Below are 23,522 nucleotides of genomic sequence, written 5' to 3' on the forward strand. Positions count from 1 at the left end.
CTCTGGTCTATAGCTCTGCAAAGTAAACTTGTGCATGGGCTTTGCGAAACAAAATGCCCACTCAGTGTTGGAGCTGTCTGAAATGAAGCTCACAGCAAATGGATGCTAATGTTACCAAAAAAAAGAGAAAAAACCCAAACCCCAGTGCTAAGGAAACTGGATGATGGGTTTCTTAATGGGGTATTGAACGCTCAGAACTGCTCAACAGGAAAAAAGTTAGACAATTGAGGCTTTTATGACAGTATCTCCCTTTTAATTGGGGCCTGCTTAATTGGGCAATTCAATTAATCAGAAAGACCTAGGGAACCAAGTTAATCCTAGTGACACTTAATGACATTGGTGGTGGCATAAGGAGGACGGTAATTACAAAAAGCTGGCTGACTGTAGATGCCTTGGTCATGCTTCTGCCCCCAGCTTTCAATCTGCTTCTTCTGCCCAGAACTGTTTCACATCCTTCTGTAGCACATATGTACATATGCGTGTATATATATATATATATATACATACACGTGTGTGTGTGTGTACACATACCAGTGTACTGATACTGGACCATTATCCCTGACTCCTTCAGATTTGTGGCTCACAGCTTCCACCACAGCCATTTGAGGGGGTGCGAGCCTGCCCCCGTTGCTCTGCCCAGTTGCCGTGGCTTTCCCAGCAGGACGGCGCTAACGGGGCTGGGGGAGGCAGCTGCTCGGCGTTGCTGTCACAGCCGGGGGAGGACAGAAGGCGGGCAGCTGGCTCTGCCCGGAGCGAGGAGATGAAGCACGGGCAGGCGGACTGTCCGCAGCCCCCGAGCTCCTCCAGGAGCCGGCACCGGAGAGCTCCGAGCCGGGATCTCCGCCGGCTGCCCCGGCTGCTCCAGCCCCGCCCCGCCGGTGACACCCCCGTGCTCCCGCCCCTCGCTTCCCGCCCCCCGCCGGTGCGGCGCGGGGGGTGCGGCTCCGCTCGGCTCGGCTCGCTTCGGCTCGGCTCGGCTCGGCTCGGCTCGGCTTGGCTTAGCTTGGCTTAGCTTAGCTTAGTTTATCTCTGCCCCGCTCGGCTCGGCTCATCTCGGCTCGGCCCGGCTTGGCTCATCTCTGCTCGGTTCATCTCGGCACGGCCCGGCCCGGCTCATCTCTGCTCGGCTCGGTTCATCTCGGCTCGGCTCGGCCCGGCCCGGCCCGGCCATGGTGGAGCGCTCGGACGAGGCGCCGCTGCTGTTCTGGGCCGAGGGCCCCGCCGTGTCGGCGCCGCCGCCCGCGGCCGAGCCGGGCAGCAGCAGCGGCGGCGGCGGCGGGAGCGGCGGGCGGCGGCTCGGCGGCGGCTGGAGCGCGGCTCCGTGGGACGGCGAGGGGCCGGCGGAGGCGGCGGGGCCGCAGCGGGCCGAGGCGGAGGAGGACCAGATCGTGGCCGTCTTCGTGGTCACCTTCGACCCCCGCACGGGTGAGCGGCGCCGGGAGCGGGCGGGCCGGAGCGCGGGGGCCGGGCCTGGGGCTCCCGGTGCCGCTGGAGTAAGATGGATGCGGCCGGGACCGGGCTTCCCTTGGGGAGCGCTGCCCGCATCCCGCCCCCCCAGAGACCGCTCCTCCCGCCGCGCTGGGCGGCGTGGCCGGACCCCGCGCTGAGCGGCCGCGGGAGCCGGGCTGCCCTCCGCCCCAGCGGGACCGCGGCTTCACCGCACGGCTGCCGGGGTCGGGGGCGGGGGCAGTGGGCATTGCCGAAAACGGAGCACAAGGGGATTGCTTTTGGTCTCCATCCCGCCGAGAAGAAGTTCTGGCGGGAGGAAGGCGCCGCGTCTGGTGCCGCTCGGAGGAGAGGGATGGGTGTTTCTCCACGGCGCAGGGAGTTTGTGGACGGCGCTGGGGCATCCCCTGTGCCCCGCACAGATTTAGGCCGAGCCTCTGCCCAGCGCTGCCTGGAGGGCACCAACCTGTTAGCAGCATCTTGAGAGCATCCTTCTGTCTCCGTGGAGTGGCGCAGGCCTGCCCGCAGCTATCGGTGATGGATGGCGTTTGTGGCAGGCGTAAATCCGGCAGGCTCGCAGGGCATGATCACCAGCAGCAGCAGCAGCTCAGCTGCCTATTTCTTGGTGACCAGTGTGTTTAGAGGCTGGCCTCTGGTGGATCTCTGGGACTTAGTGCTTTGAAAGAGTGCTGCGATCCAGGAGGGCAGAGGAGAGGGGCAAGGGAATTTATTTTCTACTTCTCACTGCTGTATCCATCACTCTCAGTGTTGTTGGACTGTGCTGTTGTATCACTACTGACAGAGGTTATTAATTTCAAACCTGTAAGTCAGCATTTCAGAAAATGTCTTAACTTTGTTTTCCTAGTCCCAGTGCTCCCACAGTATCCACCAAACAGGATCTTAGGACACAGATAGGAAGTTAGCACCTGCCTTGTACCTGTGAACACAGGTACCACTGTGCAGAGGGGTCTGGTGTCCTGAGACACATTGCTGGGTCTTCTGGCTGCCAGGCACCAACCTGGGGTTCAAAGGCAAGAGAGAGATTCAGGAGCCCAGGAGTGAGACTGAGCTCCTCTTTCTTCTCTAGACCGGCACTGCCTTAGCAGATCCACAGCAAAAGTACAAGAGACAGGAGTCTGTAAAGCACAGTGAGGTTAGTTCATCAGTGGAAGGGGAAAGTACCTGACATCCTGCTCACAAGAGGGCCTTGGCAGTGAAGACTGAATGCCAGTCCTGAACTGAAAATCCGAAGGAAGTAGAGAACAGGAGGTAGCTGCTGGAGTGATGTGGTGCCAGCAGTGCCCACTGTCAGACAGCATGGTTGCTGTGTCCCAAAACACCCAAGGATTTTGAGAAGTTACCCTTTCATACTGCACCAGAGGGAAGTGTCTTCAGTCTAGAGGTCATTCACTCATAAAAATCTGAAATAAGATTGGATGTCATCTTTCCACCAGGAGATGGAAAATGGAGGTGTTTTTCCTAAGTATCCAAAACATGAGAGAGTCTGGGTGACTGCAGCAACAGCAGGTTGCCTTTCAATCCGACAGCATATGCCTTCTATGAAATTGTGAGATTTTCTTGAGAGTTGGCAGAAAGCTGAGCTTTCTCAGGAGTTTTTCTGAACCAGCTGTTGCTTTGAATGAAGTCCAGGGAAAGTTGGGCAACAGCTCTTCTCACATCTGATGTGCAGTTAATGCTGGGTGTCATCAGTCTTGGAGTAGTCTGTCAAGTCCAGGAAGATTCAGCCTCCTGCTGCTACCCAGCAGGGATGATAGGACTGTGAGCAATTCACCAGCAAATGTCAGCTTTACAGCTGGGGAGCAAAGTGCCCCGTGGAGGGTGTGGACTTGGAAAAACATCATGAAGGTGCAGTGGTGTGAACTTGCTAAGGTCAAAAAGAGAATACAGGAATTACTGGTAAACCACATCAGATAGTGTGAGGGACTTCTGTAATGTTTGTAAGGGTAGCTGGTCCTTGTGTATGACTTAAAGGAAATCATCCAGTTAGTGTCTGAGCTGGAAACCTGCTTGAGCCTGCCTAGTAAAAGCATGGACCTCCTTTGGCAGCTTGCTGAGGCACAGGAACAGCTGAATTTCTGGTGGTGGCTGTGCAGGTTGTTATCCCAGGTAGTGTCTGCCCAACCACAGGCAAGTAGGTGGGCAAGAGAGGTTTTACTGGAGCAGCATGAAGTGGTGACCATGCTAATAAAGAATGTAACAACTTCCCTCCAAAATTTAGATGGGCTTGAAACAGAGGAGCTTAGTGTACAGCAGTTGCATGTGATGAGCTTCCAAAGGTAGGTTATGAGGTTGCCAGGTCACTGTTACAGTTCCGGTGTCCCTGTCACTGTCAGTGCTCATGTGAGTGACTGACATAAGAGCTTCGGAATCGGTGCTGGTCTCACCTGCAGCATGGTGAACCCTGTGGCACTTGAGAAGGAGCTCTCCTCACTGCTGTTGTGGGACAGCTGATAACAGTCACCTTTGTAGAGGTCCCACACAGTCTGTTAGTTTAAAGGGTCTGTGAGTAATGGAGACAAGGAGGGAAAAGAGGGAAGTAATGTGTTTTCCACCAGTGAACATGCAAATATTCTGTTTTTCTGTCCCTCGTTTCTCCTGTGCAGGAAATGGAGTGAGTGTGATGTTTAGGTTTCACTTTTTGCTTCTCCTGTCCTGGCACAACATGGTAGCACTGCACAGCAGGGGACCCTAAAGCCCTCAGCAAACATCTAATGGTGAGGAGTGACAGGTGATGACCCCAAATGCTGGTGCCAATATCTTCTTTGGGAGGATGTGGAAAGGGGAAATACAAGGGAAAGAGGAAGAACATCCTTAACTTTGCACACTAGAAAATGAGTGCTGGCTCAGACCTGACCTGAAGGTGGGAGATAGCTTCCAGGAGATCAGATCTGCAGATCTGACTCTCAGCAGAATCACTAGTCTGCTCCCTAATGCTGGGTGACTCTCACTTGGAAAGTTTCCTGTGTGCATGAGAGCTGCTTTCTCCGTGGGGAAGGGCAGTGCTTCCTGTTTTTCTACAACATTGTTCCCTCCTCCCCGCTCTGGTTTCTCGGGTAGACTGGCAGTCCTGTTGCATCTGGGTGAAGTCTCTCCTTTGTTTGCTCTCCTGTTTCGCCAGACTGACTTTCCTACTTTTTAATCTCGGCGTTTGTTCTCTGACTGCCACGTCACTCATGTGCTCATGGGGCAAGGTGGCGTGAGGAACAGCCAGGAGCACAGCTGCAGGTTGCTCCTGATAGATCCCAGAAAAAGAAATAGCTACCTGATAAGTGAGCTGGTTTTGAGGTCACATGCAGGGTAAAGATCTGTTTCAAGGCATCCTTTCCTTATTGCTGCTACAGAACAGGCATTGTTTGAGCAATGTCCGCTTTAACACCTCTGCCGCGGATGTGACACCTGACAGTGTTTGTGACTGAACTGAGCAAAGCCCATCTTCCTTTGCTCTTGCTGGCACTCTCACCTATTGATCTATGAATCTACAGGTAGTGACCAATAAGGGATGCTTAAAAGCACATCTGGCCTTAACCACAATTTCATGGTTATGAGGCAACAGTCTCAAGAGTTGACTTCCTCACGCTTTCAAGGAAGGTTCTTGCGCCTTTAAAAAGCGAACCAAACAGGCTCACACAAGCCCCAAACAACAAAAGCCACCATCTATATATAATCTGCAGCCCTCCAGGGGAGCGTGCAGGCTGCTATGATGTCAGTGGCTCTCTCTGCCAGCCTTTCACACGCCTCAGAGGCCGAGGCTCCGCACAGCAGAGCTCTGTGCTCCCGCCTGTCACTGCACAGGGCTGCGCTCGGGGTCACGAGGCTGCTGCTGCTCCCCGGCTCTGCAGGAGAGCTCTGCTTGTGCACTGCCACTGGGCTCCTGGAACCACAGCTCCTCCTGTTGCCATGCCTAACGCTCTTGGGTTTTTTGAAGTCCTTGCCAGGCAGGGCTGGGGGAGGTCTAGTGAATACAGCATCTATGTGAGAAGAAAAATAGCCTATTTAAATGTCAGTAGCTAAGCCCTATTCCTGTGCAGGCATATACTTGTGCAGTATGAGTAATGAGACAAAAGACAGGCTTCAGAAATGAGGCCGCAGATTTAAATATCTTCAAGAGTCTTGGCTGAGTGTAAGGCCCCTCCAAATGTACGCTGTCTGTGCAAGCACTGCTGGAATGCTCACCCCAAAGGGCAGGGAAAGGAGTGAACCAGTAGGAAACTCCTTTGTGGTGCACCTGCCATTGCATTATCCTGAAGAATGTTGGTTTGTTTGCCTTGCTTTTAAAACTAAGCCACATGACTTCAAATGCTGTGGGCAGACTGACAGAGAACATAAACTTGGTGGGTAAATTTGGAGCACATCTCAGTACAGTGGGAATGTCCAGGTGAGCAGGTTGGGCTCTGAAGTGCTGTCATGGGAAAGTGTGAGAAGTCACCCCTTTTTTGGTCTGTGGTAAACTTGTTGGACTTCATTTGCTTTAGGGACATTTTGTGACCTTTCTGATATCATCTGTTCCAGGATCAGGCTCCTCAGGCCTGGCCTTTTCCCCTGAACAACTGCATGCTTTCTGGCTGGGTTGGCAGGTGACAGATGTTTGCTGATCTTGATCTAGCCTGTAATTTATGTACTTTTTTGTTGGTTATTCTAGCATGCACAAACACATTGCAGTACTTGGATCACCTCAGTCCCCATATAAAGCTTCAGGTAACTCCTCCTATCCTAAAGAAAATAGGAGACATTTCAGGGAAGAAGTGATGACTTGGATGATAGCTTAGGGGTTTCTGTTTGACCAGGCCTGCCAAGCACAGGCAAAGAACAATACTGGTGGTAGTGTGAGCTATCCCAGAAATTCATCCTAAAGAGCAACAGTCTGTCCTTTGGTTCTTTCTTATGGGATAGATGCTTGTGTAGACCAAAGCTTATGCACCATCAGGTAAAATCATAGCTGCTCTGTAAGTGAGCTTATCATGGATAAATCCACAAAATATCACTAGCTTCAGAAGTGGCCCCAAATGTCCTGCAGTGTCTGTGTGTTGTGCTACAACAAGTAACATTTGCAAGAGATGTGTGGAGTATTGTATGTCATGTACTGCCTGTGACAATTTGGGAGTTCCAGGAGTTGTGTTAGGACACTGTTAACAGGTGTCCCAGGGTTAGAAAAGCAACAACTTGCTGTTGATGATATGTGCATTTTAGAAAGGGGTACTGTATTCAAGCTTACCCAAATTGATTTGCTTCTCTGCAGGCAACATGGTGGAATGGTGTTTACCCCAAGATATAGATTTGGAAGGTGTGGAATTCAAATCCATGGCAAGCGGGTCCCACAAAATCCAGTCAGATTTCATGTGAGTACATCTGAGCTATGTTACTTCTTCCTTTCTTGGCTGTGCACCTAAACCACCAGCTCTTAATTCAGAACATGCAAGGAAAATACCTTTTAGGAAGCTAGGGTCCTGCAGAAACCGACTTGCTAAGCTGTTTCTACCTGTGCCAAAGATACTTTTCAGACACTTGCAGTATCATGTTAAGTACCAGCCAGCTGCAGGGATCTGCTGTATGTCTGCTTTGCCTGTGGAGACCAACTGGGGCAGGCCAACTTCTCGCTGCTGTGCAAATCTTAATGTGTACTGGGCAGATGATCTGGACTGCCACTACTGAGACTGTCAGCAGAGGCCTAGGGTGAAGGGCAAGGAATGGCAGACCTGAAATGGGAAGGATTTTGCAGGACCAGGACTTAGAAAAATGTTCTTAACTCTGACAGGTCTTTCGGTTCCTTTAAATGTTGTTATAAACAGGTCTCACTTTCTTCTTTGCTAGTTCCTTCAGTGGAAACACATAAGAGAGGAATTTTTCTGCATTCTGCTAACCCAATGTTGCAATGCAGCAATGTTTTGCAATGAACTGCAGTGTCACAGTTCCTTTTGGTCAGGAATAACAGTTACTTTCTTAAAGGCATGTGAACTGAACTCTTGCAGTCTGATAGTCAGAGTGTGCTTCAATGTGCTGGCACCCAAAATATGACCAAGTAGCCTGTAGTGTACTCAGACCTGCATTCACTGCAGGCTTCTTCCTTGGAGGAAGGGCTCTGCTCTGACTGAATCATGCATTCTGTTGGTCTTCCTTCTAAGTTACTGATTTATTTTATATTTACTGGCCTGTGACGTGGCTGGTAGGAGCTTTAGTGGAAACTCCTGGGAACTCTTGCCTTAAATATTTTGTCTTGCTACTCAGAAGACTGGGGCACCCAAGGCCTGTCCACAGCCCTTCAGTTAGCAGGGTGGGATTTCAGGGAGCTCCTTACACAAGAAAATATATTCCCAAATCAGCAATTTCAGCCCTCAGTTACCTTTCTTCTTCTTCCCTCTTTGTAACACTAACCCTTCTGTCAAACCTTTGTCTGCAGTTATTTCAGGAAGGGGCTCTGTTTTGGCCTGGCCTGCTTTGCCAACATGCCTGTGGAGAGTGAGTTAGAGCGTGGTGCCCGCATGAAGTCCGTGGGCATCCTCTCCCCTTCCTACACACTGCTGTATAGGTACATGCACTTCCTGGAGAACCAGGTCAGGTAAGTTCCCTTGGGAATGAGCCTGGCCATTCCCCACCTGGGAGAGGTAATGATGTTCCTTCTATGGAGAGCAGTTTTAGGCAAGTGAGAATTCAGTGACAATGCTCTGCTGTGGTTTCCTTGACTGGCTATTTCTGCAGAAAGTATTACAGGTTCACAGTGTGAAGGAGACAAGGAACTGATTAGCAGCAGTTTGTTCCTTCCTTAACAGGCTAGTCAAATGATACCCAAACCCTGGTTATTGTAGGCAGACCTAAGTGTCATAGGGAGAGTTGAGAGAACAAGAAGTTCCCCTTTTCTCCTTTTGAAAACTATTTTACTAGGGGTTTACAAAAGGCTTCTAATTGTGTAATGATGCTCCTGGCTAGCTGTGTGCTTCAGTTGTGTTGAGTGGATCCAGCAGCAAAAATGGTGATGGTAGAAAACTGTTTCTACCTGAGTGTATTTAAAACAGGACCAGTGCTATGCACACCCCAGCTCACTGCCTGTGTCAGTGTGTGTGTGTTCTCTGGCTGCACTGAGAGCTGGTAGTCCTGATGTTTCTTCAGCCCTCCTGGATGAATCTGTGCAACTGAGGCACCCAGGATCCCTTTTAGCTGGGAGAGCAGATGTTTGCTGGGGGCAAGGCACTAAACAATAGTATGGAGATACTACAGATCTCCCCTTTTTTCCTTTCTTTTCCAGACACCAGCTGGAAATGCCAGGGCACTACTCCCATCTAGAGGCATTCTATGATGACAAGAAAGGAGTTCTCCCTGATAGCAAGGGCACCCCCAGCTCTCAGCAACCTGTCCACTGGCTGCCTTCCATCCACAGATACATGTACCCAGAGATGAAGGTGAGGCAGGTGCCTGAGGCCTGCAGGAATGGGCAGAGGGCTGCTGCTCCTTGCTGGTGCCTCAAACTCCTTTATGTAAGCAGTCACTCCCGCGCTTTGCAGGCTGCTTAGATAAGATTTTGTTACTTGGACCGTTGCAAGCTGTGTGCTGGTCTTGCTCCCACATTTAGACTTAGCATCTGTGCATGTGTCCCTGCTTCACCTCTAAGCTGTTTTCTTCCCTTTCGCTCCACCTGCAGATCACACACCCTGCTGGCTGTATGTCTCAGTTCATCAAATTCTTCGGTGAGCAGATCCTCGTCCTCTGGAAGTTTGCCCTGCTGCGCAAGCGCATACTGATATTTTCACCACCCCCAGTTGGAGTTGTCTGCTACAGAGGTATGTTTCCAGGGACACTGCAGAGCTCTGATCTAGTAGGCTGAAGCATTGCAGAAATTGCCTGCAAGTACTGAGGGGACAGACATCATGCAGGTGTTCAGAATCCATTGTGACCATGCCTCGTGAAGACACCGCTCAGGCTGCATTTACACGTTTCCTACCAAATGCTTTTCTTCAGGCCTCGTGAGTAAGGACACATCTGGCACTGTCAAACTCAGTTCCTGTCAGCACAGGATAATAAGAGCACTGACTGAATGTGTGGATTCTAAAATGTGGGATTCCTATGGGAGAACTGATTATTTCCTATGCAAAACAAGATGTCATCATTTGAGAAGTTCTGGTTTTCAAGGGCATTTCAGAGCTCTGACCATGGTTTTTCTAGAGGCCTGTGGGAGAACTGGGCAATTGGGGTTCAGAGTGCCTTGAGGGAAAGCAAAAGCATCTCAGGATGTACTTCTCTTGTCCACAGTGTATTGCTGTTGTTGCCTTGCAAATGTTTCTCTGCCTGGTCTTGGAGGAACTGTCCCAGAGTCCAAACCATTCTTCTATGTGAATGTGGCAGACATAGAAATGCTGGAGACAGAAGTATCATACGTGGCCTGTAAGTATGATGGATTAGGTGTGATGTTTTTAGCTTCAGGCTGCAAAAAGTCTTGAGACACCAGACTGTGGAATAGAACTGATGAGCAATAGGTTGTGCATGGAATGACTAACTATGCAAGCAAGAGAGAACAGTTGGTCTGCTGGGAAAGCAACATGCTGCTCTGAAAATCTTCTCTGGTTTTGGCAGGTACAACAGAAAAGATCTTTGAGCAGAAACGGGATCTCTATGATGTCTATGTGGACAACCAGAATGTGAAGACGCATCACGAACATCTGCAACCACTCCTGAAAATTAACAATGCTGACAAGGAGAAGTACCGACGGCTCAATGACCAAAGGTAATCACAGAGGTCTGGGTGCTCCTGACAGGAGATGTGGAATCAAGAGGACACTGCTCCTTTGTACTTTCCTCCTTGTAGTATTTTCAAAATATCCCACTGGTTCAGCTCATCTCTTGAAGACTCTGGTTGTCTCATAAAGCTTTGAGGTTCACAGTAGGAACGTGCAATTAACTTGTCTCCCTTCTCTCAGGCAGATGTTAATGTATTCTCAAGAAGTGGGCGAGGATTGCAGCTCCTGTGAAGAAGACCTTTTTATCTTGTGAGTGGCTACCTCTAATACTTAGCTGGACACTGCTAGTTTTAGGGAGCCTCTTGCACTTGATTTTGTGTTGCACTGGTTGGCATATTATGAAACAGCATGTTTGACATAATTCCATAGTTAGCTTTCTTCCTCAAGGGTTCCAAAACCATACTCTGGCTCTTCTTCTTCAGATCACCTTCCTTTCATTTTGAGAAGCCAAAATGTAGTATCCACTGGAGTTGCTTATGTGCCAGAAGGGAGAAGCAAATTTTAAAAAACAATCAGAAATGTAAGAATGCCCTTGCAAACATAAGCACTACTGCCAGAACATTTGGCTCTGGAAAGGACAGTGTTCATGGAAAGCAGGCACAGTACCATACTGGGGGTTGGTACAGTGTGGAGATCAGGCCTGCATGTAAAGGATTGGCCCACTGATGTTGCTGACTTCATACCTGGCAAAGAGAGGAAGCAGAACTGGGTATAGAGTGGGAGGTACAGAATTAGATAAAAACCACATGCTACCACCTCTGAAGCCCTGCTGTGCCTGTTGCTACTCACACTCTGCAGCAGGTGAGAAGTAATGGAATGAGACTCTGTGAAGGGCTGTGGGGGCAGAGCTCTGATTGTTGAGCTTCACAGGTGTAGCCAGAGCTCTTTCTGAATAGCTTTGCATGTTTCTAGGAAAGCAACAGGTAAGAAGTAGCTCTCACTGGGGTGTTCTGCACCAGTAATGGAGAATTTATTTACCCACTGGCTTATCAGATGGGTGAAAACGCTACTTCCTCCTTCACATTATGGGAGCTGTAGGCGTGATGTACCTGCTTGGTGACCACAGATCACACTTTAGCTGATAACGTGGCTCCTTCTGAGGGAAATGGCACCCACAGACAGGAGCGTCACTGTCAATTAATAGTTCCTGCTTTATCTTTGTTCATTCTGGGTCACCGTAGAGAGAATGGAAAAGTACTACAGCGCCACCCACCAAGGTGGGATCTCTGGCTGAAGGGGGTTCAGTGCAGTTCTGGGGCTCTGCTGCCAGTTTGGTAAATACATTGTCTTTTTGGAGAGTGTGTACAATCCCTTTTGCTAACTTTACCCTCTAGGTTTTTCATGGAGCAGAACAACCGCATATTCCAGACGCTGATGGAGGTGTCAGCCAGCCAGGACAAGACCCTGACAGCTGAGCATGCACGAGGCATGGGCCTGGATCCCCAAGGGGATCGAAGCTTCCTCATGGACCTCCTGGAAGTGTATGGCATTGATGTCATGCTAGTCATTGACAACCCCTGCTGCACTTAAACCAAGGGCAAGAGAGATGGGGAGCAAAGATCACTTTTTAAAGACTGCCGGACATTGCTTAGGAGGATCACTGGAACTCACCACAGCCACAGTTATTTAATAACTTTATATGGAGAGTATTTATAATTTTAAAACAAAATGTGATTTTATTTTCTCACACTCAACTTCCCAGTGAGTACCTGCTCTGAGGTTCCTTTTGGTTTTGTCTCCCTTTCCCTTTCCTTTGTGTTTTTTTGTTTTGTCTAGCTAGGACCAGTGGCACCTTTGCACCAAATCTCACTGTTGCCAGTGATAGCTAGGTTTTGGCCTAGCCTGGATACCTGAGGGCTGAAGACCTCAGGAAGCACTTTGATGACAACCAATGTGAAATGCTATAGCTGAGCTTTCAGACTTGACTGGAAAATCCTCCTATCAATCCCCCTTCCACTTGGGGACTGAAGAGGGCTTTAGCACAAGCTGTTAACGGCCCAATCTCATAAATAGCTCCTACCAAATTTATTGGTGGGGACAGTTAAACCAATGATAAGAACCAGAACTCCTTTAAACATTCCTCACCCAACTTTAAGGTGAATTGGAGTCAAGCCACCCTTCTTTGTAAATGGCAGAAGCAAGTTTGGGATCGGGGATGCTACAGGATCTTCTGACTTTGCTTACTGGAGCAGCACGGTTTCACTTCCAGCATCTGAGGTGCTCTAAAACTGGCAGAGACTGCGTGGACCTGTCTCCTAGCTGGAGAAGAGCAGCCTCTCTCCTCAATCCATCCCACCACCACCTTTGGGTTTTAGTTGCATCCCACCTGCTGCTTTGGTTTAAAATCTTCAAACCAGCAAGATGGTCTCCATGTAACAGGGACCAACACCACTGAGCCACTTTGCAGTCACTTTGTTGTCCAGCCTCAGCTTGGACGGTGCTGGGCTGGAGGGGGTAGAATAAGAATGCTTTAACTACTGTCACTAGCCCTTCCTTTGTAGCTAATGGGACTTGTTGCTCCTTTGCTTTAACACTGTCTGCTAATCCTCCTTTTGTTGAGCCTTCAGCACTGCCTGCTGCTATCCCTGGCTTTCTGTGTGAGACAGAGAACACACCTTTCAGCTGGAACAACTGAAGTTTGCAGGAGGTTCCCTTGGAGTTTGGTATTCTTACCTGGCACAGCTACTAGGACCAATGTTTAAAAGCAAGTCTGTCTTTTTTTCTGGGCAGAGCTGTAGAACCAGATGAAACAGATGTTTTCTTATGCTGTTGAAAGAACAGGATTCAGTTCCTGAAGGACTGGTCATTACCCCCAAGAAGGCTATCCCAGTAAAGAGTAACCTCCTGGCCATACAAAATCCAAGAATGCTACTGTGGGTTCCACGTGTGACATACAGCTTTGCTCCAAATCCTTCAGCCAATAGCAATATCAGCTTTAAGCTGACTGTTCTTCCTCCTGAACTGTGGCTATAGCTGAGAAGTTGCTGCTTCTATCATTACAGATTTCAGCACCCTTGGAGGGCTTTCTGTGCACTGTAGGAATGCAAACTGTAGCTGATGTATCTGTTTGTCCTAACATTTTATAGGATGAGACAGAGCCTGAACCACTCTAAAGCAGGCAAGCATCTTTTTGAAACAGGTGAAGCAAATGTTCTCCAAGCATACCCTCTGTAGTTTGTCTCCCTCTGGAAAGGAGGAGGCAATTGTTCCTGCAATTTGCCTGTCTGAGCAGTCACTCCCCTAGCTGCTTTTTCAAGGCTTTGGGATGTTTTTGTACAGAAGAACATATGCTGTTGTTCATACTATCAATTGTTCACAACAACTGTAACATCATCCTTAGAAGGCTGGGGAAAAATGCAGAGAGAGGTAAAAACAGCTGAGTATCATTTAATGGAAAGAGCAGTCTCTTTTCCTTAAGAAATGGCTTTGTTTTAAAATTTACACCTGAAGTATTTAAGTGGCCCACAACCTCCAACACTTTTTTCCTCTAACTTCCACTTCCATTTTAACATGCTGCCTGCAGTGATGATCCCTGAGGAAGTACAGCTGAACTGCCCTTGTACTGCTGTCACTTTTTCAGACATCAAAAGAAAACCAGAACTGAAACTAGTCACAAGCAATTTCTCCTCTCACTTTCTGGAAGGTTTGCTACATAGTTTAGCTGTAATCAGTTGTTAATGACTTTCTATTTTCTTTGTCAGTAGTTCTTTTGCTAAACTAAACAGAAACCTTTGATTTAATGTTGAAATTTTACAGTCACTGCAGTCAAAGGCTTTCCAACACCCTGCATTAGAGCAGTGTTGGAACATGAGATCTAGTAGATTGCACTGACATAGTCCACTGCACAGAAGCTCCTGAAATTCCTATTTGACATTTATTAAACCTCTGCTTTTCAGAAATCAGGTCCTCACTTGTTAGCAGTAGCATGGGTGCAGAAGCATCAAAGCAAGCAGATTGCTGCAGCAGCATCCATGTGCTACATCCAATTGGATGCTTGCAGCCTATCTTGTTCTTCCTTGTAATTTTGTTCTTCCTTGTAATTTTGCTTCTCTGTCAAGGCTCTCTTGGCAGGCAACTGCTGCAAAAGTCAGGAAGTTGTCCAACAGAAGACAGAACAAGAAGACCTTTCTCTCCTAACCCTTCCTTATTTGATTAGCTGCAGAAGTGCTTTCACCTGCACTCCTTTTCTAAAGGACAGTGCTTTTATTTTTGTCATGTGGAAAGTTCTCAAGAAATGGGTAATGGGTACATAATAGAAACAAATTGTTATAGCTTGGGACATGAAGGACTGTTCTGTGGAACCAGTTTAACTGAGTCTTATCTTTCCAGAAGATACCATAATTCAAGGTAAAACAGTTATGTACAGATATTCGAAATCCCCTCCTGGGCACTCAATTGGTGCTTTGCTGCATAGTAGCAGCTGGGACACATCTACTGGGTATGTTTTGAATCAAAAGAGGAGTGAAAATGTGGCATAAGACAGGATATTACTGATTTGTCTTCTCCCTTTGCCTTTACAGTGGTGCCTTCAGTTTCTTGGGTGTAATGCCTCTGGTCAGTTGCTGTGATCAGAGCCCAGGTTTGAATGGTGGTTACAGTAACCAGGTCTGTGCTGTGCCCCTGTGTATTCTCCAAAACTCAGATTGTTGGATACAGGTTCTCAGCTTATACTTGCTTGACTTGAACCAGGAGAACAAGAGCTTCCTAACTGCATCTTAAATCAAGCTGCACTAGAAATGCATAATCAAGCAATGAATTATTACTACTTGTTTTGCATTGGAGGGTAAAGCTTATGAGAGACATAAAAGCTTGGTTTTCTAGCTGAACAAGCAACACCATGCCAGACATTTAAATCATCCAAGTCTTACTGCAAGGTTAGGCCAAGCTGCATAGAGCTAATAAAGAACTATAATGGATACTAGGAGAAAGGCACTTTAGGGAATCAGAATTCAAATTTGTCTTAGACATGCCACTTCCTTTTTTTCTAGCACACATGAGGTACTTACTGCAGTGTATCTTACAGCCAATGGTCACCACTGTCACAGGGGCTGAGCTTGCCTGCTCACCATCCTTTTGGGCAGAAAAAAGTTCCATCACTTGTTCAAGAGGAAGTAGCTCCCTGTACAGGTTATTCAGTAAAGCAGGGTTATGGTGATAGCCCATTTTAACACCTGTCAAAGTTAATGAACAAAAGGCTGGGAGTAGCTGTGGCCCTCCTGGTCACAGACTGTGCAAGGGACAGGCATGCTTTGCTCAGGGAGGTGGAAAGACAGTGGCTCCTGGAATAGCAGGGCAAGAGCACTCTATCCTAAAGCAGAATCCTAGGTAAAAAGCATGCACACTAACCCGAACTCTCATCCTAGTCATTACTTCTAAGTTAGTTGCTGTCTTCTTCCCACCTTCCCAAAACCAGTGGGGTGTAGTGATTCTGAAAAAGGACAACATAAATGTCTTTTACAAGGGACTGGAATGTATTGACTTAACAGTGTGATCTGTCTAAAACTGAGGGAACTAAATCCCTGTGAACCAGGATTTTAGATCTTGGTTAATAGAACATGTCATTCAAATGGGAATGTTTAAATGTGGTCAAAATAAACAGGTGCCTTGAGTTGGTCCATCATTAGATTGTTATCCCTCCTTTTTATTTATGTTACAGTATTTTAAGCCCTCCTAGAATGGACTGTAAGTTGAAGCCAGAATAAGTGTTTTCTTGAGTGGGACCTAGGATTCTACTCCTCCTTCCTGTCTTGGGAGTTTTACAAAGAAAGATTTTTGTGTTGCTGTCAGCCAGAAAGATGAGAACTGAGTCCTTTCCTCAACACTTTAGATAGTGGGTTCAGCCCCTGCCTATTTTATGTAGTGTCTGTCTCACACCTCCCTTCTGAACGTTGCAATTCAGAGGCCTAGAATTACCCTATACTGGAAGAACTCTGAACTGCAGAGGAAGGAAAAAAACTACTTGAATGGTATTTGTACAAGCTACTCAACTTATGCTGATATGAATATTTAAATACCTGCCTGTGTCTCAGATGATCCTTGGTACATCAACATCAGAACAGCATCAGCAACACCAATTCTGAAGGGATCTCTTGGTTACCCTCAAGCAAGGAATCACACTGCAATGGGAGCTATGGAAGAGAACGAGTGATTTTCCCTGTAAAATGGTACAGATGAACAAGGAGCCAGTTCTCACCATCTCACCCCTTGCAGCAGGCTGGGTGTAATTCTAACAGCTCTGATGTTGTTTGCATCTTGCAGATGTGTGGTTGCTCCCATAGGCCTGTGGCTCTGTAGAGAAACTGCTTACTAAAAACATGGGTATTTTTTAATACAATTAAAGCTTACCTTTTTGAAATGGCTGTTGCCTTGTCTTTCCTGCCATTGGAGAAAAAACACATTGCTGATTTTATTACAGAAACATCAACTTGAGGGAAAACTCCAATGGTGAGAACTGCCCTTGACTCTGAATGAGCCAGGGGCTGCAGAGCCATGTCCCAGATGTCTCTGTGGCAAGCAAAAAGAGGAAAGCACAACCACCATGTTCCTTGGAGAGTGACCCAGGGCTCCACTGAGCACTCTTCATTACTGCAAACCAAAACACAGACAGCACAAACCAGGTCCTACCACCAGCATAACTATGAAAAGGAACTAGCAGGCTTCTGTTCCCTTCAGTCTCAGTCAAGAGTTACAGAACAGCTAGGGCTGGAAGGGACTTCAAAGGTCACCCAGTTTAGCTAATTTGTGTCTCTGCAGTAGTCCAGGGAAGAACCTTCAGCTTGGTTTCAGCATCTTGCAGAAACCCAACCCTGCTTCCTCTTTCAAGGCATTTTTCCTTTAAGATGTCTCCAGCAGAGGACGCTGTTGGAGCACAGGCTGCCAGGATTCAGTCCTTGACAGAGCTGCTGGAAGCCAACTCACTTAGCTCTGTATTTTGATAACAGCAGAGTCAACAAGTGAACTTAGACCAGACCACAGCGTAACACATTGACTACAGACAATCACATCAGAAAAATAAGGACAATTTTCATTCTTCCAGTAAGCAAGGCAGAATTACATGAACTTCTAAGTTAGAACAAGGGCAACAGATAAGCTTGCCTAAGTCAGTAATACTTGCTTTCAGCAATAAAAGCAAAGCTGTAAACAAAAGCTCATAAAGGCAACAAAACTAATTATGGTACTGAGGCTCAAGTGGATGGAGGTTGCATATGGAGTGGTGAGCACTGTTTACATTAGAGAAGAGCAATCAGCCACAATAAATAATAAACTTTATTTGGATATCCTTACTGGTATTATACTACTGCAGGAATAAAAGGAATATTTACAAAAAAAGGTCTTTTTGACTCACTCAGCTTGTTAAAGAGTCTTTCCAAATGTACTTCGTACAGCTTTGGGTCAATGATGTTTTCCAATTTGCTTCTGTGAAATATACCTAAATTGGTCAAAGGAATACATTTCTACTATATAATTACTGGAACTCTGTGCTGTTGAATCTGGCAAGATGAAAAAATTAACAAATATATTATCAAGATACATATGGGGAATTTTTAAACTTGCTCCAAAGCTTTGTATCACCAACTTCCAGTTTATTTTGTGACAGTCGATAACCAACCATCTATTTTAATGTGGCAATTCCAATATTTCATAGAATTCCTTAGCATTATTCCCCCCAAATATTTTTTTCCCAGGATCCCAAGTTTTGCAAGATTTTTACATGGGTAAAGTAAACCCAAACTCTTAGAACACAAGGACAAGTATACTTAAATTTTACTTTAATATACAATTGCATTACAGCAGTAGCATCTGGCACACAGCACTCAGCCTGTAGTGCTGTAAATGATGTAAATGACGACTTCTTAGGGGAGGGGGAAAAGAAGATGTCATCAAGTTCACATGCATTTTTCAGAATTTTCATTTGCATTTTTAACCCCTTTGAGACCAGTCAAATCATACACTTCCAAAGGAAGTACCTTGCACATAAAAATAGCCAAAAGGCTTCTTAGTCTACTGGGGTTAATCAGGTTGGTTAGGTCTCATGTGCCTTGAAGAGTCAGACCCTGGTGAACACTGGCCCCTCTGCCATGAACTTTCACTGTACCACTGCCTGCAGCAGCTGCTCTCTTATTTTGGGATCACAGAAGAAGCGGAGTTTGCGGGGCAGGAGCTTCACCTCCACAGGCATCGCTTCATACTCCTCATTATCAATGCCAAAGGATCCCTCAGTGCCCTGTGTGCAGTGAGTTAAACATCAAATGTTATTTCAGCAATGCTGATTTTACTAATAAAACAGCTGCATACTTAGCTCAGTCTCAACCAAGATGACCCCCTGCCTGTGCCTTCCAGCCCATTTTCTCTCCACAACACAGGGAGACCTATCCTTCACCACACAGAATGTATTAAGAGTCTGGTGCATGAGATGTTACCTCACTTAGTTACTAATTAGTGATAATTAAACACTAGGAAGCTCTAATGACCCACATTGTTTATACTGAAGGATTCTTTTCTATTGGAACTACAATTATGTGCACTTAGATCTTGGGTCTGCCAGTGGTGACATAAACTAATCTGCAGAAATGCCTGTTAAGTAACTTCTATTAAATCCATGTTACAAATCCCTTTCAGCATTGTTTTACTATATTGATCTGAAACATGAGATGCAAAGTAATTACTGGCCACGAATTACTCAGCAGTAGAATTTTCTCAAGTGTTTAATGCTGATAAAGTCACCATGTGATTAAAACCATTCATCAAAATGGCAGGCTGACTACCTAAAAACAACTTCAGTGACTGCTTTGTGTGCCCTTGACTCACAGAAGGGCTGTGGGTACTCAAACAAACTCCAAGAGAACTGGGACACCAGAGCAGCACAGACGAGGGGAACCAGTACAAGTTCTGGCAGTCAGAGGTACAGCAAAGCAGTCCACCTCCATCAACATGAACTGGTGAGACTCATCCGGGCTGCCTCCAGTTCCTTCACTGGAGCTGGGCCATGGAGTCAAACAGGAGTGCTCTGTACCATGCACCCATGTTCTGAAGATCTTAGCAGCAGCTGCAGTATGAAGACCTCATTTTATACCACAACCCTTACTTATGGCCCAGCTGTACTTAGCCCAGCACTGCAGAGTATTCTTTCAGAATCACAAATCTGCCATGATCTGAATTCAGGGCAAGCATTAGGATCCTGGTTAATCATGACATCATAATTCATGATTTTTATTTGGTAGCAACAAATTTTTTTACCTTTCAACAAATTCTTTATCCCTTAATATGGAAATATTTTACCAAATGATAGATCACTTGAAAACAGAAATTGTCTATGAGATTGATTTAATGTCCTTGTAAAAACAAGAAACTGTCCTCCCAGGGCTGCAATAACAGCTCAAAGGCAGGAAAAGACAAATCTAAATCTAGAACAGGCAGGCACAGCCTTGTCTTCTTTCTCAGCTTCATCATTTCAAAGTTTTGAGGCACTTCCTTATACTGATCTCAGCTCCCCTGCCCTATCTCACCCTCCTTTGTCTCTAATATTTATCTTCTTCTCTACAGCACAATGCCTTCTAGGGTAAAATGTACCCATCTTCAGTGCTAAGGAGAAGATGATCTGCATATCACAGCATTACAGAATGTTTGAATCAACAGTGGATCATCTGGTCCAACCTCCCTGTTCAAGCAGGGTCATTCCCAGAGCACATTGCACAGGATTGTGTCCAGGTGATTCTTAAGTATCTCCAGTGAGGGAGACTCCACTACCTCTCTGTGGAGTCTGTTCCAGTGCCTGGTTATCTGCACAGTAAAGAAGTTCTTCCTAATGTTCAGGTGGAACTTCCCATTCCTATGCAAGACACCCAAGTAAGAGACCCTTTAACCGTCATGACTGCCTTCATAAAAGATCTGCCACTATTTCCTGGCAGAACAAAGCTCCCCCATCAGGTTTACAGACTACTTGGGGAACTTGATTATGTCTGTCCTAGTAGCAAGGGACTCATGGCTGCACTGTGGAACTTAGTGTCTCACGTGCAGTGTAATCCATCTCCCAGATTTAGAGTAGGGATTTCTTAAGTGCAGCATCAACAGGTACAAGAAACAAAGTGAAAGAGTTTTTCAGCTCTCCCAGCTTCTCACCTCTGGAAGTTGCAAGATGCATCTGCTGGCTTGGATGCACTGACTCCCTTCAGGGCACATGTGTGGCTCACGCATCTTTTGACTTCTGTCCAAACAAAAGGAGAGGTAAGGTAAGGACATGCTTCTCTCAGAAACAGCCTTCTTCAGGGATGGCATTTTGTTGTGGTAAATCACTATGCATTTGGTAAACTTAGAGGTTATATACACAAATATTTGTGGGTTTAACTCTGAAAAAGTAGAAGAGTCCTTCCCTCTTCTGCTGCAGTCAATGCATATCATAATGCACCGACAGCCTCCAACTAGCTTCTGCTCTGAGGCTCACTAATTATATTTGAACACTGAGAACAGTTTTGTGCTCTTCACTTCCATGCTGAACTATGCACTTCCTGCAGTGACTACCATCTCCTCATAGCTTATGCAACTAAACTTACCAGCAACCTCAAAGACCTAAGCCAAAAAAAGATAGTAACTTAATGGTTCAATGTAATTATAATTCTATCTAAAAACAAACAAAACCCCCACATTTTTCATATCAAAAAAATATCAAAACCAAACAGCATAACATTTCTTATCAGCTGCTTCTGTTATGACTCATGAAGAAACCCCCATAATTTTATCCATTCCAAACAACATGCCCAGTTTTGACAGTTTCTCTCTTCTGCTACCTGTGAGATTTTTATTTATGTATTGTACTTAGGTAAGTGCTGCTTCCTTTCCCACATCTGCTAATGTCAAAAGGGACCACATGGAATGCAGTTTCCTGTCTTGGAAAGCTGGTGTTGCAAGTGCCACATGGTCCATTTCAAGGCTAAGGCTGCTGTCCTGTCACTGTCTCAGCTGTTAGAGACAGTGAGTTGTGATTCCTTTTCCCCACAAGTGCTGCTGCAGAGTGAGCACAAGCTCTGGGCTGTGCTGACCTTCCTCTGGCCTCCTGACTGACCACACAGAAACCTTTGACTGACCACTGGCAAAGGGTACACTGCACCCCAGGCAGCAACCTCTCAGTCTGGGCCCCTCTCCAGACAGACAGCAACACACAAATAGCCAAGAGAGCAGCACAGAATTACAGTGTTAATACACCACAACTCTCAAGCATGGTGGAATTATCATAGATACTTCTCTGACAGGCAATGCCTGTTGTCTCCAAATTTCCATCTCTAGACTGATATGAAAGAAGGGTGAATTTTAATATTGCCTAGGAAAAGAACTCACAAAAGCATGTCAGAATCTCCCTGTACACCAAGTCTTCTATGCCCCAAAGAAGGCAGTGCCTCTAAAGTCACAGAAAATCCCAGAGAAGGAACATGAGAAGAGAGGGTTGAAACAGAAGATGAAAAACAAAGACAAAGGAAAAAAAGCTAAGGAAAGGGCAGGGAAGGACAGAAGCAATATTAATGTGGAAAGTTTGGTTTTAATCAAATATGTATACACTAAAAGATTGATGAGTGACTGTGAGGGAATTAAACATCCTCCAGCAATATAAATTATAAATCATTGATGGCATGCAATACTGTCAGTTTATACAGTGCTGTACAAACAAGCAGCAAGATTCCTCACTTTAAGTTTAACCTGCTTGGAGTTTATCATACAAGGTACTAGATACGTACAAGGCATACTCTGGTGAGTGAACAGATTTTTTTTTTTGGCCAATGAAGGCACATGAAACTCTATAGAGATGTAATTGTGGGGTCAAGGTAAACTCAAAAGAGCCAAGACATGGAATTCAAGATCATTCAAAGGAGAACACTCATAGAAGCAAATAAGACAATTCCACCTGCAGTGATTGCCTCTCTAGTGGTCCAGCAGAAAAGAAATTATAACTAATTTCCCTTAGACTCTACTCCTCACTCAAGACCAATGTGAAATAGGAACAAGATCAGAAGTCTAACAGCAAGTTTCCATTGCTTGTTGCATCCCACTCTATGCTGGACCACAAAAATACAGGCAGAGAGCAAACCACAACACCTACTGCACATAAAACACAACTGGAATGTCATTTTCATATCCAGAAGCTGCCAGTGTTAAATGAGTCAGAGTAAGATCTCTAACAAAGAACTCCAGTTTTGTGCACTGTGGAGGATAACTGCAACCATGCCCTGGAGTGACAGCTCTCCACACTTTCATATACACAATCTAAACTGGCTACCAGGATGTGGATTACTGATGCCACACTTTCCATGCCTGCTCTCCTTCCCTGCAGCACACCTTAGTAAGCACTCAATTGTAAACAACTCACTTCATTGTAAACAACTCTTCTGCTCCCCCCTTATCTAAACATCAGCTCTATGGCTGCTGTAGATGCTCTTGTTCACACAGATCTGATCCACAGCCAGAGGGCACTTTTATACACCTGGGATGACTTCCTCCTTTCTTGGAAATCCAAGAGCAGCTGCCCTGCAGCACACTGATGCATCCTCACACCCACACACTGCCATGGCAGTTTCCTGCTGGATGTGTGGTTTTCTCTGTGTGACCCATCAGTTCTCATCAGCTCATGTCAGTGCCCTCTCCAATATAAAAACCTCTTGTTACCTGCACTGATAAGCTATTTCCCTTAAAAACCTTTTTCAACCCCCCAAATTCTGGTATTTAAACTATGCAGTAAAAAGGAAGAAAAAAGAAAGAGCTGTTTCACACATTTCCAAAGACAAACCCTGTTGGTGCTAGGCAATAGGGGGCCTCTGATAATGGGCTTAACTCAAATCCAGCTGGCAAAGGCACAGTGGGACCTCAGAACACCCTGATTCTGCCTTGAAAAAACAGGGCACCTTTGCTCTGCTCTGACTCCTCTCTGTAGAACTAACCATCCCCTCCAACTGCTCCCCTACCCCCCCACACCTCTCTTTGTCTTTCTTTGTTACCTACAGGCTTTTTGGCGCTATTTAATCAAAAGAGCTTGTTTCTCTGAACTTTGCTTGAACAGCTCAAAGCTTTCAGTACTGCCTCTAATTAGCTCTCAACAGCAGGGCTATGGTAATGCTCCTCAGAGGCTTTTTCTGCACGACACTGTAACTGCAGTCAGAAAATGAGCCACACTCCTGCAGGAAGCATGTCCAGTCAACACAGGAGGTATTATTTACACTAGGAATACACTTGAATACCCCTGCCTCAAGTCACACAAGCTTGTCTACTTTTTTCTGCCAATAAAGTGTTTGAGAACCCAGAATAACATCTCCTTTATGAGACCAGATTCCTCTTGCTTCTAACAGGAAA

General features: G+C 46.3%; 3 protein-coding genes across 5 annotated transcripts in view; 1 reads left to right on the forward strand and 2 right to left on the reverse strand.

Moving 5' to 3' along the window:
- Window positions 1-2,053, reverse strand: part of WEE2 (WEE2 oocyte meiosis inhibiting kinase) — a 22,200-nt gene extending 20,147 nt beyond the window's left edge. Inside the window, exon 1 of one of the 2 annotated variants that reach the window (XM_077178331.1) lies at window positions 1,913-2,053. In XM_077178331.1, the coding sequence (XP_077034446.1) occupies window positions 1,913-1,925 (13 nt within the window). In that variant the 5' untranslated portion in view covers window positions 1,926-2,053. Of the gene's footprint in view, window positions 1-531; window positions 861-1,912 lie in introns of those variants that run through there. The other variant, XM_077178330.1, reaches the window with a different exon arrangement.
- Window positions 971-16,545, forward strand: DENND11 (DENN domain containing 11). 2 transcript variants are annotated; one of them, XR_013182303.1, is made up of 9 exons: window positions 971-1,425; window positions 6,704-6,803; window positions 7,862-8,020; window positions 8,705-8,858; window positions 9,098-9,236; window positions 9,706-9,837; window positions 10,027-10,177; window positions 10,375-10,439; window positions 11,525-11,604. XR_013182303.1 is itself a non-coding variant. In XM_054631636.2 (9 exons), exons 1-9 carry the CDS (start codon window positions 1,170-1,172, stop codon window positions 11,718-11,720), a joined length of 1,356 nt encoding a protein of 451 aa, XP_054487611.2. In that variant the 5' UTR covers window positions 973-1,169; the 3' UTR covers window positions 11,721-16,545. The 2 variants fall into 2 exon arrangements, 1 of the variants encoding a protein (XP_054487611.2); XM_054631636.2 differs by having other exon boundaries at window positions 973-1,425; window positions 10,371-10,439; window positions 11,525-16,545.
- An 893-nt stretch (window positions 16,546-17,438) lies between these two features.
- Window positions 17,439-23,522, reverse strand: part of AGK (acylglycerol kinase) — a 37,091-nt gene continuing 31,007 nt past the window's right edge. The window contains exons 14-15 of the mRNA XM_054631637.2: window positions 20,310-20,394; window positions 17,439-18,414 (exon numbers count right to left, since the gene is read on the reverse strand). Of these exons, the coding sequence (XP_054487612.1) occupies window positions 18,277-18,414; window positions 20,310-20,394 (223 nt within the window). The 3' untranslated portion in view covers window positions 17,439-18,276. The remainder of the gene's footprint in view (window positions 18,415-20,309; window positions 20,395-23,522) is intronic.

This window comes from Agelaius phoeniceus, chromosome 5, assembly GCF_051311805.1.
Source record: "Agelaius phoeniceus isolate bAgePho1 chromosome 5, bAgePho1.hap1, whole genome shotgun sequence".
Lineage (NCBI taxonomy): Eukaryota > Metazoa > Chordata > Aves > Passeriformes > Icteridae > Agelaius > Agelaius phoeniceus.

Excerpts from the sequence above, each read along its gene's own strand:
- DENND11 (XM_054631636.2), top strand. The coding sequence starts at position 1,170 with ATGGTGGAGCGCTCGGACGAGGCGCCGCTGCTGTTCTGGGCCGAGGGC. Across the intron at positions 6,804-7,861 it reads AAAATCCAGTCAGATTTCAT|TTATTTCAGGAAGGGGCTCT; the intron begins GTGAGTACATCT and ends CTTTGTCTGCAG. Across the intron at positions 10,178-10,370 it reads CGACGGCTCAATGACCAAAG|GCAGATGTTAATGTATTCTC; the intron begins GTAATCACAGAG and ends CCCTTCTCTCAG.